This window comes from Gymnodraco acuticeps, unplaced genomic scaffold (assembly GCF_902827175.1).
Source record: "Gymnodraco acuticeps unplaced genomic scaffold, fGymAcu1.1, whole genome shotgun sequence".
Taxonomy (NCBI): domain Eukaryota; kingdom Metazoa; phylum Chordata; class Actinopteri; order Perciformes; family Bathydraconidae; genus Gymnodraco; species Gymnodraco acuticeps.
The window spans coordinates 309,723-328,573 of record NW_022992317.1 but is presented as its reverse complement, the minus strand read 5'-3'; the positions used below and the strand labels follow the sequence as shown (position 1 = coordinate 328,573).

Below are 18,851 nucleotides of genomic sequence, written 5' to 3'. Positions count from 1 at the left end.
AAACAACGTGACGGGGATTAATGGAGAAAAGTAATATCTACATATAAAGACGGAGAAAGTAAACGATAATGTTTATGGTTAAGTGTTAGCACCCCCGAAGAGGCACAAGCTCTTACGTTGATATTGGAGATTTCAATAAAAAACGAAAAAACAAACAAAACGAATAACGAAATTGAAACCCGAATAGTACTCCAACGAACGAATATTCGGGTACAGCCCTACAATAAAGTATCCCACCCCTCGCTGTTTCCTGTGTTTTGTTATAACCGGGGTCAGATCCCTGGAGCACACGTTGGTCCAGGTTCATCTGTCCTTCCTGTATCTTCTAGAGCAGTGGTTCCCAAACGGTGTGCCGCGGCACACTGATGTGCCGTGAGACAAGTCCGGGTGTGCCGTGGGATTTTGTGACAAACATACGTTATTATTGCAATATACAACTACACAAAAATAATACTTTTTTTATTTACTATAATATCAGTACTTTGTAGGTTTATATGTACGTAATCTGCGTGACTTGCGCATCCACATCTCCACGTGCAGTGCTGCATAAACATGGCTGAGTCAGCGATAACTCTCGAGGGGTGGAGGTATGCCCATTACTTTGAGTTCGTCCGAAGAATAGACAGGAATGTGACGGTGAGGTGCAAACTGTGTCCAGGCCAGAAGCTGTTATCCACTGCTGGAAACACCACGTGGTCAAACCTCAACAAGCACCTGCAAAGAACACATGCTAAGGTGAAGCTACCGCACACGCTATTTGTTGTTTCTTTATATCACGTCGTCTATTCTTCTTCTCTGTTTTCCGGTTGTTGCCTGTTATGAATGACAAATACACACTACCGCCGCCTGCTGGTAAGGAAAGTTATTGCCACTCAGGCATGCGCAAGTTCGTACGTGCTCGGCGAGTAAAGTAACGAGTTACTTTATGTAGATAGTAACGAAGTAGTGTAATATATTACTTTTTTTAAAGTAATATGTAATATATTAAAAACAATTAGTAATGACCCCATCTCTGGAGTTGGCGTTCTCTACTCTGATTTACATGAAGAACAACAGGAGGTCACGGCTCTCTGTTGAACAGGACTTGCGAGTGGCCCTCTCCTCAGTGCCACCAAGGATAAAAAAAATCTGCGCGCCCCGACAGGCACATGTATCTCACTCATTTGTAAGTCGGCAAAATATTTACAATAGCACATGTTTCAATGCTGATTGCTGAAATGTTAATTTTGTGAGCTGTCTGGTTTAAATGAGTGTGTTGCTGCTTTGATGAAACATAATTTGATAAAGTTTCAAATTAATTTCTGAAATATTTCGTTAATAAATATTTCATGAGTAATATAGTTGTCTTTGTCACATTTTATTTAGTATTAGTAAATAATTATGCACATTTTCAGATATTTTACATGATATGAGTGATAACATGTGTTATAAGGGCTATTTTGCACAATAGGTGTGCCTTGAGATTTTTACTTGTCCTTTGGTGTGCCTTGGGCACAAAAAGTTTGGGAACCACTGCTCTAGAGGTGTTCATTTCTTACCAGAAGGTTATTCAATGAAGGATTTCCTCCACAATCAACATATAAATAAACAATTAAATCCTCACATGATGTCCAAAAACTGTGATAAAGATCTAAATGTAAAAGTAAAGCATGCTGATAAGAAAGGGATAATATTAATTGCTGGTTTCCTGTGTGAGATTTGCTTGCATGAACACCCATATGTTATACATGAATCTACTAGCCTCTTATGCTGGACTGGAATCAACACACATCTGGACTAATTGCTGTGCACATATTCATGTATATACTGCCTCTGGTGACCTATGTGTTGTTTGTTATGTTTTTGTTGCAATGTGTCAACGACTTAAAAATAAAGTATTATAACAGGAAAAAGGAGATATTAAAAGAGGTATTTGACTTAAAAACCCACCTATGATGAAGGAGGCGATGCTGCTGGAGCTGAGGCCCAGCGGAGGGCGCTGCTCCTCCTCCCCGCAGACAGAGGAGAGGAAGGAGGTGAAGGAGGAGCTGAGGCTGGATCTCAGCTGGCTCCAGGGCGTGTCCCGGTGCACCGTCACCCGGCCCAGAACCAGAGGGTGGACCCCCTGCTGAGCCTCCTCCTCCAGAGCCTCCACCGGACACATGGAGCCCAGACCTCCTCCACCTGAACACTGGAGGAGCACCAGCACCCGGTACGAGTCTGCAGGACAGAGAACGCTCTTTAAAGGTCCCCTATCATAATGTTTTTCATCAATATATTACAGGTCTCAGATATATACAGAACATGTGTCTGATTGGCTGAACCACCAATCAGATCTATAGGCGCATTCACACCGGAGTACTTTTCCCGTTTAGTTCCGTTAGTACCCCTTACACACCAAAAAGAGTACTTAGTGCCCCATTTTTTTTACCCCCATTTTTAGTGCCTGCTAGAGAGGTGGGACTATCCTGGGGAGAAAGAAATACCAATTTCTGATTGGCTGGGCGAATTGCAAACCACGCCCCGTATAACTCTGAAAAGTTTTGTGAAGCCGCCATTGTATTTGCTGGCATTAGCATTATTAGCATTAGCCCAGCGCACCAACGGAGAGGCGTTCTGGCGATTTACTCGGAAGGCTTCAGTAGAAGCAGCTGGGAGTCCCAGCAGCTTCTACTGAAGCCAGTCCCCAACTCCGGGGACTTCCGGCCGGGGACTCCGGGTGGCAGTATACGCCGTGAAGTGGTTTGCGGCCTGCCAGTAAACTCAAAGCAGAAGAAGAAGAAGTGACGTCAGCGGCTTCATTTGCGTAATCTTCCCTCGGGGAAAAGTACTCCGGTGTGAACGCGATTGGTACTTAGTGCCGGGGCACTAAGTACGGCAAAGTACTTGGTGTGAAAGCGGCTATTGCAGCATCCCATAATCCCCTCTGTTTCAGCCCTGTTTCCAAAGTGCTGATTCTCTGTCTGTTACTTTAGATGAAAATAAGGAGGGGACACATGTTGATGTAGAAGAGACATGAAGAAGAGGGGACACATGTTGATGTAGAAGAGACATGAAGAAGAGGGGACACATGTTGATGTGGAAGAGACATGAAGAAGAGGGGACACATGTTGATGTAGAAGAGACATGAAGAAGAGGGGACACATGTTGATGTAGAAGAGACATGAAGAAGAGGGGACACATGTTGATGTAGAAGAGACATGAAGAAGAGGGGACACATGTTGATGTAGAAGAGACATGAAGAAGAGGGGACACATGTTGATGTAGAAGAGACATGAAGAAGAGGGGACACATGTTGATGTGGAAGAGACATGAAGAAGAGGGGACACATGTTGATGTAGAAGAGACATGAAGAAGAGGGGACACATGGTGATGTAGAAGAGACATGAAGAAGAGGGGACACATGTTGATGTAGAAGAGACATGAAGAAGAGGGGACACATGTTGATGTGGAAGAGACATGAAGAAGAGGGGACACATGTTGATGTGGAAGAGACATGAAGAAGAGGGGACACATGGTGATGTAGAAGAGACATGAAGAAGAGGGGACACATGTTGATGTAGAAGAGACATGAAGAAGAGGGGACACATGGTGATGTAGAAGAGACATGAAGAAGAGGGGACACATGGTGATGTAGAAGAGACATGAAGAAGAGGGGACACATGTTGATGTGGAAGAGACATGAAGAAGAGGGGACACATGTTGATTTAGAAGAGACATGAAGAAGAGGGGACACATGGTGATGTAGAAGAGACATGAAGAATAGGGGACACATGGTGATGTAGAAGAGACATGAAGAAGAGGGGACACATGGTGATGTAGAAGAGACATGAAGAAGAGGGGACACATGGTGATGTAGAAGAGACAGGACAATGTGGATTTGACACAATAGGTGACATTTAAAGAAATGTTTTTACAGCTTTATTGAGGTTTCTGGAACTGCAACAATACTGACATTTAAACACAATGCAGAGAAATACCATGAATGAAACTTTTTGTGTTTTTACTACAGAAACAAGTGGAAACTCACGGAGGTTTTCCAGTAGGTCTTTGCAATCATCAGTAGCCACGTCGTGAATAGTGCGATTGCATTTATCCCTCCTCTCGATGTCCTGCTCACTGTGGCTGCACAGCACCTCCAGACACTCCTACACACACACACACACACACACACACACACACACACACACACACACACACACACACACACACACACACACACACACACACACACACACACACACACACACACACACACACACACACACACACACACACACACACACACACACACACACACAGTAAAGGGTGTGTAACTACAAGTATTTCTGCAACAGTAGCTCTTGTGTGTTCGGAAAGCATGGATTAACGATGGAGGGGGTCTCATTCATATTCCAGTCAGACCCTGGCTGTAGTCTAGTCTGGTGTCTCCTGCATTTGTTTGAGATCAGCGGTCCCATTAACCTGCTGCTGAGGAGACTGACGGCCGGACATTAGCGCAGGTAGAGTCAGTGAGGTGTAAATAAATAGTGGAAACCTTTCAAAGTGATATCATAGCTGCAGGAAAGCAGTGTGTTGACTTCATTTGTTTCCACTCTCCTTGATTTCTTTTTATACCTATGATGGTCCGTATGAGGAAGTCCGTTCAGTCCTATTGTAACCACCATGATCTGTGATTTGTTGGACATCTTTTTGATCCGTTTATATTCTTTTCAGACTGGTATTTGCCTCCAAAAAGTAGATTTTTTTAAACTTTGGCTGCAGATTTACAACAGACTGTATTTGCATTCAAATGCTAACGCCCTGTGGAGTTAGCTACTAAGCTAACAGGCCATTTATTTCATTTGAATTGCTTATGTCTTGTTATTACATTGAATAATTGGTTGAATTTCTTTCTAATAATAAATAAAACTAACTTTCTTCGCATCTTTGAGGAGAAGGATTTAAATGTATCGATGAAGCTACATTTCTTTTTGAGTTATGTATAGAGTTACGTGTCCATCCGTGTGGTCGATGTCCAGTGTTTCCCACAGATATGAAATATACTTGGGCGGGTGGTGGCAAGGAGGGGGGGGGTGCACGAAAAAAAAAAAAAAGTTTTAACAACATTATTTATTGACTTTTCATTCCGGTATAATCATTTTGCGCAAAGATGGCACTGTTTGTCAGAGCACTTCATCCTTCTGGGATTTCATGAAGAACAGCTCCAACGCCTGTGTGTATGGGAATGCCTCTGGTGCTGGTCCATTAACTGCCAGTGTTTCCCACAGATCTGAAATATACTTTGGGGGGTGGTGGTAGCGGGGGGGGTTGAGGTGACGTGCAACAACATTAACCTTTCTGTTGGTCGCTTGTTAGCAGACCCTTCACGCTAACAGAGCGAACAGGTACAGGCAGGGCCCATAATGATAGCCCTATAGTTTAAATCTACTACCCACACATGAACATATGGAAATGGGCTACTATTTTAAAAAATAAATGTATTTATTAATGTATTTAGGAACCTATCCATGTGATTTTTAGTGGGGGTCGACCTCAAATCCTCTAGGGGGGTCCAGGGGCATGCCCCCCCGGTAAGATTTTATTTTTTATTTTGGAGTTAAATGCATCAATCTGGTGCATTTTGAGGGGAAAATAAAGAGACTAGATCTATGGAAACACCTATATTTAACATAACTGTATACATTTCAATAATCATAAAATCAAGGCCATAACCAATAACATACCATTTCCAATATGAAAAAAACACTGAAACTTGTTTATTTATTTTTGGTTCATTTATAGTTGTGAGTGTGTCTGTGCTCCTGAATCAGCCTCTCCTGTCTCCCTCCTCTCCCCCATCTCCCTCCTCTCCCCCTGCTCCTCTTTGAGGCAGCAGCAAAGACTAGTTTTCTCTCAACAAGTTTTAAAAGTGTATCTTACCTTTTTTCACCTAGTTAACTTTTTATTTATTTATTCATGCATATTTGACTAATCACATTACATTTCATTTAGCTGACGCTTTTATCCAAAGCGACTTATAATGACCGATTACACCAGGGGTGGCCAACCCGCGGCTCTCGAGCCGCATGCGGCTCTTTGCCTAGTTTCATGCGGCTCTTCAGTTCATATCGAATTGTATGTGTGAGTTTGGGGGAGAGACACTGACTCCTGACTAGTGTTGCACGGTGTACCGATACTTGAAAGGTATACCCTGCCGTTAAAAACGTTACGATTCCTCCGTTTCATTAGTATCGGTACTTTAAGAGTGACGGGGGAAAGTACTCCGGTGAGAAAGCGCCGTTTAATAAGAGCCGTGTGTGTTCAGCGCTCTGCTTTCACTCCCTGCACTGCAGCCGTGCCTGTAGTCCCGCCCCTCTCAAGCACGCTCTAAGTCCCTCCCCTCTCTCGTGCACGCGGCCACGCGCTAGCTGCCAGAGCATGTGAGAAAACGAGAAGCATGGCTGCAAGTGGGAGTGCAACTGCTGCTGCGCCTCGGCTTGTTGACAAAAAAGACGCCAGAAGCGACATTCTGATGTATTTTAGCTATATCTCTGACAGTGAGGGCAAGCCTACGGACACCATGAGGCCTGTCTGTCAGACATGTATTAATTTGATTTAATACGAATTCTTGTCCTTTATTTTATTTATTGTTCTCATTGTTTAAAAGTTTGTGTTATTGTTATGGTTCTGGTGTGAAATAAAGCACAATTACATTTAAGACTGTTTCCCTTTTTTTAAGAAAAATAATCGGAATCGCAATTCTTGACTCGGTATCGAAACCAAAATGTTGGTATCGTGACAACACTAGCTACTCCTGACAGTTAAACCTGATATTTAGTAGGTCTGTTAAGTATTGAATGCTGATAATTCTGACGTAATTTGGCCGGTCAAAGTTGTTTGGGCTCGGATAAAATCGCTCCGGTTCTCCCTACGTGTGTATGTGTGGTGTCAGGTGTAAGTATGAGAGGATGACAGGCGTCTAATTTTGATGTGGCCCAAGAGCCAATCACAATAATACCTGCAATGCAGTGAACCAATCACCTTTGAGGGGGGGAAAACCTATCGTTGATTAAACACTATCCAGTGTTTCCCCTACCATTGTCTTGGAGGGGCACTGCGCCCCGCCAACGGAGCCCCGCGCCCCCCCATGAAATTCAAGGTGTTATATATATAATTTAAAAATAAAAAAAAAATATATATATATATAGCACCAAATTGCAAATAATCTATAACTACTGTCACTTTTCACATTGAACATGTGCTCTTTTATTAAATAAACTAAACGCTTTCATCTTAAATTGTGGGTTTAGTGTTTTTGACCCTAAGAAACACTGATGGATTAATCAATAACAATAATCCACAGCTCCTCTCTCTGCTCCAGAGGATTTAAAAAATATATATATCCCAATGCCACAAAAATGCATCAGTGACGTGGTTGAAATCTTGTCTCCAGAAAACTAAAAACTGAAACAATATCAGTGACTGTGTGTTTGATGTGGCTCTTTGCAGTAACATAGAAAACATGTGGCTCTTAACCTCTGACTGGTTGGCCACCCCTGGATTACAGGGACATTCTCCCTGGAGTAACTAAGGGCTAAGTGCCTTACTCAAGGGCACACTAGTGGTGGTGTTCCTGGCGGGATTTGAACTCACAGCCTTCCGATCTTCAGCCCACCTCACTATCCATTAGACCAATCACTACCCCTCTCAAATGGAAATATGTGTTTACATAAATGGTGACCACACCGTTTGAGACCCACTGAGAACTTAGACTAAGTTAACTATCTAAACACTCAGAGAGTCCTTTACCTCACCTGAGCTGAGGTTATCCCGAGCTTGAATGACACACAGAGACCAATCAAGGGCTTTGATTTATGATCTGTATGACAGTGGCCATGTCGGCAGGCCACATCATGTGCACAGCCAGTCACCCTGTGTGAGGCAGGCCACTTAACAGGCCAGAAGGAGGCGAGATCAGAGCAAGGGAGCGAGGGATCATTGTCTACAAGTTAATCGATTGCAGATGGCGTCGTGGTCACGGACGAATAAAAAAAAAAAAACATTAAAAAAAAACTTTATAAAAAAAAAAAAAAAAAACTAAATGGGTCGCGAAATATACTTGGGCGGCCGTTAATATACCTGGGCGGCCCGCCCAGGTATAGTCTATGTGTGGGAAACCCTGATGTCATATATTCCCCCTGCTGTTTGGTAAGTACAGCAGCATGATCACACAGTAAATAAACAAGCTGAAAAACATTGCAGCTTCTCCCGGGTTATGACTAAATAAAGTTTCCTCCATTGTTTTATCCTATATTTTGGCGGCTGCTCCTCACCTTGAGGCCGAGGGCAGCAGCCATGTGAGCGGCCGTCCATCCGTCGCTGTTGTCCCGGTTCAGCAGGGCTTCAGGTAGAGCGAGGGGGGGGTCAGAGGTCACAGCGGGGGGGTCGGAAGTCACAGAGGGGGGGTCACCCTGCGTCCGGTAGCACAGCAGGAGGCGCAGAGTGTCCACGTGTCCGGAGCGCACGGCGGCGTGGAGAGACGAGCAGCCGTCCTGCGCACAGGGAAGAAGAAGAATAATAATTGTATTTATAATAATATTGTGTACATTTCGCACATATTTCATTCCATTCTATTTCAATGTAAATACTGCTATATTTTATTTGACTATATTTCTTATTATTTTTTAATGTTATTATAGTTTTCTTAAAATAGTTCTCTATCGGTGTTTCTGACAACTCAAGAAAGGTTGAGAAATGTCCACTTCTGTCTCCTGCAGGCTCATACGAGTGAAGTAGCTCATGGTTGTTTATATAATGTATTAGCATGACAATCATTTTCTCGATTATGATGATTTAGTTACAATTACAATGAATCATTTCGGAGAACACATGAATTCCCCATGAACTGGAAGTTGTTCCAAATACTATCTCTTGAACACATTGAGAGAAAATCAGGATCAGGTGGTAATTAAGTAGCTGAGAAATTAAAAACCTGGGCTTTGTGATATTTTTTCCACTTGATTTCAAAATGTGTGTTCTATGATATTTGAATATTTCTGTATTCTGGTATTTTAAGATTTAGTGTTATATATTGTTTTATTTTATTGTTCTTTACATTTTTTATGATATTTGAATATATATTTGAATTACATTTTGATATTATATATTTTTTCTGCTTGATTTCAAAATGTTTGTTCCATGATATTTTAATATTCATGTTTAGTGATATTTTTAGATTTATATTACATTTTTATATTACATTTTTTAATATTTCAATATTTTTGTATCCTCCTCTTCCTCCTCCTCCTCTTCTTCCCCCATCGTCGGCCATCTTTTCCTGCCTCTATAAATAATCGTGTGCAGAGGAGGTCAGATTTGCTGCAGAGACTCAGCAGGGGGGCCGAGCTAAATGTGGAACAAAAGCAGGTACACTAAATATAGGCTCTGCTCTCGTGCTTCCACGGCAACTAACAAGGCCCTCTGGTTACCATGGAGACCCGTACATTCATTAGCTTGCACCAGTCAGAGGAGAGAAGATTACTTTTATTCTTCTGTTGTTTTTCTGAGTATAGTTTACAAAATTGGACTAAAACTGTAGAAATGATAAATAAATAATAGGAAGAAATGTGTGAATGTGTCGGGGGGCACTGACTCATCAAATGGTACAATATACATTATATTTTAAATTGAAAAGCTACATATATGTGTCTCTATTCCAATTTGTTTAATGTATTTAATGTTACAAAATAAATCCGTAAATACACGAAATCATCCGCGTAATTTTTTTGTATTCAAATACCAATTTTTTGAAATAGCATCTGTAATAAGTAGAAAGTGGTGCCTCAGATACACTTCTTGGGTAATCAGAATCATAGTACTCTCAATTTATCACGAGAGGAAATTAGGTTTTGTGACAGTTGAAAACAATAAATAAAAAGATAATCTTATATTATGTATTATCATCGTGGATTGAAAATAGCATTTCAAGGAATTTACAATTAGCAGTTTTGAAAATGTTGACATTTTATATACTAAATAATGAACAAAATCATTCTAATGTGAAAAATGAAAGAATTTGGATGGAAACCCTCTCTCTAAAATAACTTAAAGGGGACCTATCATGCAAAATGCACTTGTTGAAGTCTTTTATACATAAACATGTGTCCCCGGTGTGTCGGGGAACTCACGCAGCGTCAGAAAACAAAACCCTCTCTCTTTTCCTCCGTACCCAAATCTCTGAAAAGGGGAACAACGGAGCTGATCCAGATTTGCGTCCGATATGACGTAATATCTGAAGTGTGGACCCACGGCCCAATCAGAAACGTTGCTATCAGAAACAATGCCCGACTGTTTTGGACGTAATATGGTTGGTGTTTACATTAGCATCGCTAACACTCAGAGCTAACCTGTACTGGAGAGCATGTGTGTGAAGAAGCAGGAAGTAAAAAGGAACTCACTTTGTGGTGTAACCGGCAAGAGAGAAAGCCTTTGAGCTCCAAACTGTTTCAGAGAGAATCCTTGATAATCCATGATATGGCGTTTCATCACGGCAGCATTTAGTTTAGACAGTAGCTGCCGGGTCCCGCATGAGCTCAGACTCTCCTTTTTAATTTGTTATCTATCTTCTTTATTTTTAAAGCTTTATCCCCAAATCAGCACTTTTGAAACAGGAAGTGAAATAGAGGGATATGAGGCATGGCTAGAATGGGTGATCTGTTTGGTATTTTGAGCAAAACACTTCATAGACGTGTTTTCTATATATTTGTATATATCTGAGACCCATGCTATTGCCTAAAGATAGCATGATAGGTGACCTTTAAGTTAAATACAAGGAGTTGAAATAAAAATACGCAATAAAAAGAGCAATTCTATCTTAAATAATACAAATATTAATTTAGATTGAGGCTCTAAAGTTTGACCTCTTTAAACTCACCTGGGACTATATTCACAAAAAGATGGCAAGGACAATTTGTGCCACATGTCAAAATATACATTTAATGTAGAAACAAAGATGGCATCACACTTTACAGCTGTCTTTATTATCTAACTTGCTGTAGCAATGCTGTGTATCATTTGTGGAAACAGATCACCAATCAGTGTCTGTGAATGTGAACCACACAAATGTGTTTTCGTATCTGCAAATACATCAAACATAATGATATAGATAGATAGATCTTTAATTTTGTCATTGTACAGGTACAACGAAATTACAATAAACTCAAGGTGCCAACACGCAACAACAAGACAATATAAAAACAATAAATGGGACTTAAAATAGACGTGATAGGGAATATGTACATAAATAAATAATAAATTAAATTGCACGATTCCCCTCATATATAAACAAATATCATTTAGACAAATCTACCTCCTTTGTAATTTCGTTGTACCTGTACAATGACAAATAAAGATCTATCTATCTAACAATTTACATAAGTTAATTATTGAAGTTCAGGACAGTTTGAGACTCGCTGATGGAAACCCTTTCTCTAAAGTTGATTAAAAAACAAGGAGTATTAAAATATGCAATAAAAGGAGCAACTCACGGCGGTGCAGAGCGAGCGCTCGGCCCCGGCGCTCAGCAGGACGCGGACACTCTCCAGACTTCCTGTTTCACACGCCAGGAAGAGAGAGGTCTGCCCCCCCGACGCCGACACATCCACAGCAGCTCCTGCAGACAGCAGCGCCTCCACACAGCTGGGGGGGGGAGGGGTAGAAACACGCATGTTAATATACACACAAAGTCCAATATATCTATGTCTGTCTGATGATGTTTGATCTTCTTTAGAAGGGTCAAATATCTCATAGGGAATGACCACAAACATACACAGTTGATTTTGTAGACTGTAAATACTAAATAATACCAATAAAAACCTGATTGGTTGGTCGACTATGTTTTGTTAACCTCAATTTGGGCGTTTTTTGCACCAGACGTTGTAATATAGTTCATTTTGTACATAAGGATCATCCAGTGTGCTTAACCTAAATTAAAACAATAGAGAATACAAAAAAAAACGTGATTTAAAGGCCGGGGGTAGAAACATGCATGTAAATATACACATACTGTATGATGCTCACAGTATGTCCAATATACGTCTGTGTGTCTGATGACGTTCGATCTTTTTTAGAAAGGTATTCTTGATGAGCTTGCTGAATTAGTTTTTTATATCATGTATTTTTACCTATGTTTTAATTTGATGTAACCACACACACACACACACACACACACACACACACACACACACACACACACACACACACACACACACACACACACACACACACACACACACACACACACACACACACACACACACACACACACACACACACACACACACACACACACACACACACACACACACACACACACACACACACACACACACACACACACACACACACACACACACACCACCTGTCCAGAGACAAGGGAAGAAACTCCATCAGCCGTCCAACCGGAGGAGAGAGACGATCATCGGAGGAAATGTGAGCTACGAAATACAGTTGAGCCCATCAAATAAACGCAGTGTGTGTGTGTGTGTGTGTGTGTGTGTGTGTGTGTGCCTTTTGAATATCCCCACTCTATAAATAACACCGTGATCAGATAGTACAACACTGCACATTCCCCAGCTGGTGCTGGGCATCGTGTTTTTGGCACAAACACAACACAAACACACACAACACAAACACACACAACACAAACACACACAACACACCTCACTTCAGTTGACAGTCTCTCCTGCTGTAAGCTTCTTCCTTCACATCAGGATCAATACGTGTGATCAGAGCACACTGTGTGTGTAGTGTAAGCATTAACTGTCATTAATCATTTCTAATGAAAGCTCTACCAATCATCCAGCATAAAAACGTGGCGATTATGATATCGTGAGTTGAAAGTTGTGTTTGAAGGAACTTATAATTAGCAGTTTTGACAATATTGATATTGTATATACTAAATAATTACAAAAATCATGAAAGATTGTTGGATTGAAACCCCATCTCTAAGCACTTTTTACTTTTTGAAGCTTTGAGTGGTTGCAAAAACTGAAAAAGCACCAGATAAATGCAGTTTATCTACGGTTTAAGTAATAATGCTTAAATGAAGGTAGGGTTTGTTCAAGCTTCAAAGGAGTTATGGGTTAGGTGAGCCTCAGGGAGCGAGGAAGACTGTGAAATGTTATCAAAAGTAAAATAAAACTGCGGTGTTTGTGAATATGTGTGTGTGTGTGTGTGTGTGTGTGTGTGTGTGTGTGTGTGTGTGTGTGTGTGAGCTCACCTGCTGTGTCCGTGGGCGGCGGCAAAGTGTAAAGGTGTGAATCCATTTTCATCCGAGACGTCAGCAGGCGATCCAGCAGAAAGCAGCAGCTCCACACACTCTGACAGAGAAAAGACAATACAAGTGTTACCTGCTGCTGCTGTACACCAGGAGCCGGCGACAGGCAGAATCAACTAAATACGATAATCATATCCTATAATATCATTCAAACTACTAAAATACAGAGGACAGTACCACAAACATACACCGTTGATTTTGTAGACTGTGAATACTAAATAACACCAATAAAAACATGATTGGTTGGTCGACTATGTTTTGTTAAACTCAATTTGGGCGTTTTTTGCACTAGACGTTGTAATATAGTTCATTTTAACAGCACGTTTTGTACATAAGGATCATCCAGTGTGCTTAACCTCAATTAAAACAATAAAGAATAAAAAGAAAAATGTAATTTAAAGGCTTTCTACTTGAGTACTGTAGGCCAAATTGTCCAAAATCAGGGTTACAGTAGTTCATATGAATCACTTGGTAGAATACACCAGCATTATTTTGTTATGACTTTATTGTTTTACATAGATAGCGACAGTCCTGCCACATCATTAACACTAGAACCGCCAACGGGTACATTTCACCCGCAGCTGTTTCTTGATTGTATGTCACTTTTTTCAATAAAATATTCAAGTCTCCCAGTCCGTGACTTTTCCTGAAAGTCTGTTATGTAGCACCCTCTGTTGTTAAACATTGTCAAGATGAAGTCAGATTGAAATAATTGCCAAAATGTTTTCCATTTATACCCATCAGCGCCAGCGGGTAATATTTACCTTATAGAAAATGCAGTGATTCTCGCGCTATTGATCTTGCTCGTAAAAATAAACATGACGTGTTGCTATAGCAACGCCTGTTGTTTACTGCAGTTCCTAGAACCGATAGAGAGATAGAGGGAGATATAGTTATAGATAGATTGATAGATAGAGAGAGAGATAGATATATAGATGGATAGATGGATAAAATGATAGATGGATGGATAGATGGATGGATAGATAGTTATAGATAGATAGATAGATAGATAGGATAGCTGGATGGGGGATTTATAGATTATCGATATATGGATAGATAGATAGATTGATGATGGATAGTTATAGTATAGATAGATTAGATAGGATGGATGATAGTTTATAGATAGATAGATAGATAGATAGAGAGATAGATAGATAGATAGATAGATGGATAGATAGTTATAGATAGATAGATAGATAGATAGATAGATAGATAGATAGATGGATAGATAGTTATAGATAGATAGATAGATAGATAGATAGAGAGAGAGATAGATGGATAGATAGTTATAGATAGATAGATGGATAGATAGATAGTTATAGATAGATAGATAGATAGATAGATAGATAGATAGATAGAGAGAGAGATAGATAGATAGATGGATGGATAGATAGTTATAGATAGATAGATAGATAGATAGATAGATAGATAGATAGAGAGATAGATAGATAGATGGATGGATAGATAGTTATAGATAGATAGATAGATAGATGGGTAGAGAGAGAGACACTTTTAGCGATATTTCATACTTCATGCTATCTGCACACGAGATATCATATGAAAGCTGAGAGTCCACAGATTCTATTGGTATACGTTTCATCACTGTGCGATGATCAAAACTCACTGTTAACCCTGTGTTCTAGTATGATAAATAAAAGAACATTGTACCTTGAAAATCAATGCATTCTAATAGCGGGTACATTTGACCCGTTGGCGGTTTTAGGTATACAGCGACCCCTGGTGGTTTTAAGAAAGCTTCTGTTTCAGTAGCCTCATTCTGACAATGGGTTTTAATCGACTGTTTTTCTCTGAAAGATGAAGCATGGTACAGTTCTGTCTTCTCCTGTTAAACATCCTGAAATAAATACAACTGCAGAGATATTTCAAAGATACATTCACAATAACTGTCATGGCATTTGACTCTCTACTACATTTCCCAGGAGTTGTAGTCACAGAGTTGGGCTTTTATCTTTACCTAAATGACAAGGCATCCAAATGTAGCTGTCTCGTACAATGGTACAGTCCACTCATCTTAGGATATAGACGGAAATTGTCTGGAAATTGTCCAAGTATTGCAGAAAGACTGATAGAAGAAGCATTTGATGAACATTAAAAGCTGATTTAACAAAGCAGAAGTAGGCCTATATTTCACATGTTTGTAGTGCATGTGACAACATATACAGAAATAGTGTCACATATACATATCCGCACATCTGATACTATGAATCCACCAGGAAAAACAGATCTGAATAAAAACAGATTCCTTCTTCCTGTAAAAAAAGAAATACTCCAAATTGCTCTTTAAAATGTGCCTCTTTCTCTTAGCTTCCTACTGCATGTTTTTGCACTTTTCACGTTCCTATTGTCAACATTTTACCAATTTCCCATCCGGAAATCAAATATCTGCAAGTAGTTTAACATAAAAATGTATCTCAGTTTAGGAAAATGAAAACCCTGATGCAGGTTGCATGCAACCAATGTGCAAACACGTGTTATTAGCAAGAGCTTTTGTTCATGCAACGATATGTGCTTTCCTTTCAAGTTACACAAAGTCTTTGGTGATTCTAATCCTATCTGCATAGAACTGTGTGTCTTACTTGTTTTGCTATGAGTTCTACACTCGTGGAAACATATGTTGTCCTTTAGAACAAATAAAAAGACAGTCTATGTGAAAGAGTGGAGGTAAACGGTGTTCAGATGAGACGGAAAACTATTGTGGGAAAAGAACAGGACGATGAAATATTGATGGAGGGAAAGACTAAAGTATTACCATGTAATACCGTGTGTGTGTGTGTGTGTGTGTGTGTGTGTGTGTGTGTGTGTGTGTGTGTGTGTGTGTGTATCCACCTATAATCCCTGAGCACAGCTGTCCTTCAGCTGCATTAGCTGTGTTTATGGATCAACGCTTCTCGAATGACGATGTTACTAAACATCTCAGCGGGAAGCGGATCCTGATAGACCTGCACTGTGTGTGTGTGTGTGTGTGTGTGTGTGTGTGTGTGTGTGTGTGTGTGTGTGTGTGTGTGTGTGTGTGTTTATTATTCTGTCTGTGCCACTGTCTGTATGAACGAGCCTGCAGACGACACCCATGATGAGGGTACAGCCCTGACACGACGGTCCATCTCATTTAATGGCAGCCAACATAATGAGATCAGCCGCATCTCATAACACTGCAGACATGATAACATGCAGAGTGCTTATCAGCAGCAGGTCTATCTCCTCTCACTTCATGTTCTTATAGCTAAATGATAGTGTCTGAAATAAGGTATGAGGTAAACACAAGCTGAAGACATTTTCCAGCTTTGTCCTAGAACATAAAATACATCAGTAAATACCCCACTGGTGAATGTCTGAAGCTTGGGTGATTGACTGGGCGATATGAATGTGTAAACTGCATCAGAAGAAATGCGTCCACCGTTAGAAATACAATTTGTACCGAAGTATCTTGTGATTATTGCTTGATGTCAAAGATCTCGTGTGAACTCATAATATTGCATATCAAGCTGCTTTGTAAGGTAACGCGATTAAAACAAACATGAAGAAGGAAAAACTATTGCATTATAGGTAATTTTGACAGTGTTATGTCAGCTTGAAATCAATGATGAGCCAATCCTGCAGAAAAAGTCATTTGTTGAACTTAATGTAACGTGGTATTTATTGTAACTTTGATATAAATAACATGGACCATGTGACAGAAGATGTTGGCCATATTGCCCACCTCTACTAAATTATGTTAAATATTTAATTATAATATAATTACGGCTGCAACAAATGACCGTTTTCAAAATCTGCCAATTATTATTTGTATTAATTGTTTGGTCTATACGGTGTCAGAATATAGCTTTAAATGTATCGTATCTTATTTAAATATATTTGATTGATTTTATAATTACTACATGTCTTATGACCCTGTTAGGAGTGCACTTCTATTTGATTCATATCAGCCTCATAGAGCAATCTGTGAAGCCTTTGTTTGTATTTAAGTATATCACCCTCTCTCCATCAATCAATATGAATCAACACAAGCCTCTCGGCATCTCTTGAAGACTGCTCTTTAAAATCAATCATCCAGTCGACCGCGGACCGAAACCTCAAATTCCCACCGGGTTCACCTCCGCTTTAAATTGCACAGACTCATTAGTGCAGCCACAGAAAAACCTGGAGCACACTGACTGATGTGGACGTTATTTAAGCAAACACCATGTACCAAAGAGTTAGAGAAAGTAGGTCTATGTGAGAGTCACAAGTACAAAACTGCTTATACATATATGCAATTAGGGCTATAACCATTATTTTGAAGGATGACAACACCAAGGCCAATATACTTTAATTGTAAGCTAATTAATAACAAATTATTTTAGACATGGATTTTCAGTCATTTTTGATGAATTCAAAAGTTTTTTTGACAAGTGTTTGTTGTTTTTTTATCTCTTATATACAGTAAATATTCTTCTCCTATTTTTTACATGTGCAGAAAATGATATCCAAATCTCAAAAGGTGGCTTTGTGGGGTATGTTGACAGTTCATGTACATGGAGGTACACAGGGACTAGTTGGTTTATCTTGTAATTTCCATGTCTTGTGTTTTTTTCTTCCATCAAAGACTGCTTTATGAAGTGGTTTTGAATGTTTTGTTAATTCCTAATAAAAATCAAACGACTTTCGCTAAATCAATTTTTTTTATTTTAGCTAGTTACAAACTTGTATACAAAAAATCAGATATTAAAGGTCCCCTATTATACTGTTTTTCATCAATATATTATAGGTCTCAGATACAGTGGGGCAAAAAAGTATTTAGTCAGCCACCAATTGTGCAAGTTCTCCCACTTCAAAAGATGAGGCCTGTAATTTTCATCCTAGGTACACTTCAACTATGAGAGACAGAATGGGGGGAAAGAATCCAGGAAATCACATTGTAGGATTTTTAATGAATTAATTGGTAAATTCCTCGGTAAAATAAGTATTTGGTCACCTACAAACAAACAAGATTTCTGGCTCTCACAGACCTGTAACTTCTACTTTAAGAGCCTCCTCTGTCCTCCACTCGTTAACTGTATTAATGGCACCTGTTTGAACTCGTTATCAGTATAAAAGACACCTGTCCACAACCTCAAACAGTCACACTGCAAACTCCACTATGGCCAAGACCAAAGAGCTGTCAAAGGACACCAGAAACAAAATTGTAGACCTGCACCAGGCTGGGAAGACTGCATCTGCAATAGGTAAGCAGCTTGGTGTGAAGAAATCAACTGTGGGAGCAATTATTAGAAAATGGAAGACACGCAAGATCTCACCCCGTGGGGTCAAAATGATCACAAGAACGGTGAGCAAAAATCCCAGAACCACACGGGGGGACCTAGTCAATGACCTGCAGAGAGCTGGGACCAAAGTAACAAAGGCTACCATCAGTAACACACTACGCCGCCAGGGACTCAAATCCTGCAGTGCCAGACGTATCCCCCTGCTTAAGCCAGTACATGTCCAGGCCTGTCTGAAGTTTGCTAGAGAGCATTTAGATGATCCAGAAGAGGATTGGGAGAATGTCATATGGTCA

The 18,851-nt window shown here is 40.1% G+C and overlaps 1 protein-coding gene across 1 annotated transcript in view; it reads right to left on the bottom strand.

Moving 5' to 3' along the window:
- The window catches only part of cttnbp2 (cortactin binding protein 2), a gene marked incomplete in the record, with an annotated part of 117,887 nt that overhangs the window by 8,987 nt on the left and 90,049 nt on the right, over nt 1–18,851 (bottom strand). The window contains 5 exon segments of the mRNA XM_034208415.1: nt 1,930–2,199; nt 4,010–4,127; nt 8,295–8,513; nt 11,508–11,658; nt 13,241–13,340. Coding sequence (XP_034064306.1) covers nt 1,930–2,199; nt 4,010–4,127; nt 8,295–8,513; nt 11,508–11,658; nt 13,241–13,340 — 858 coding nt within the window.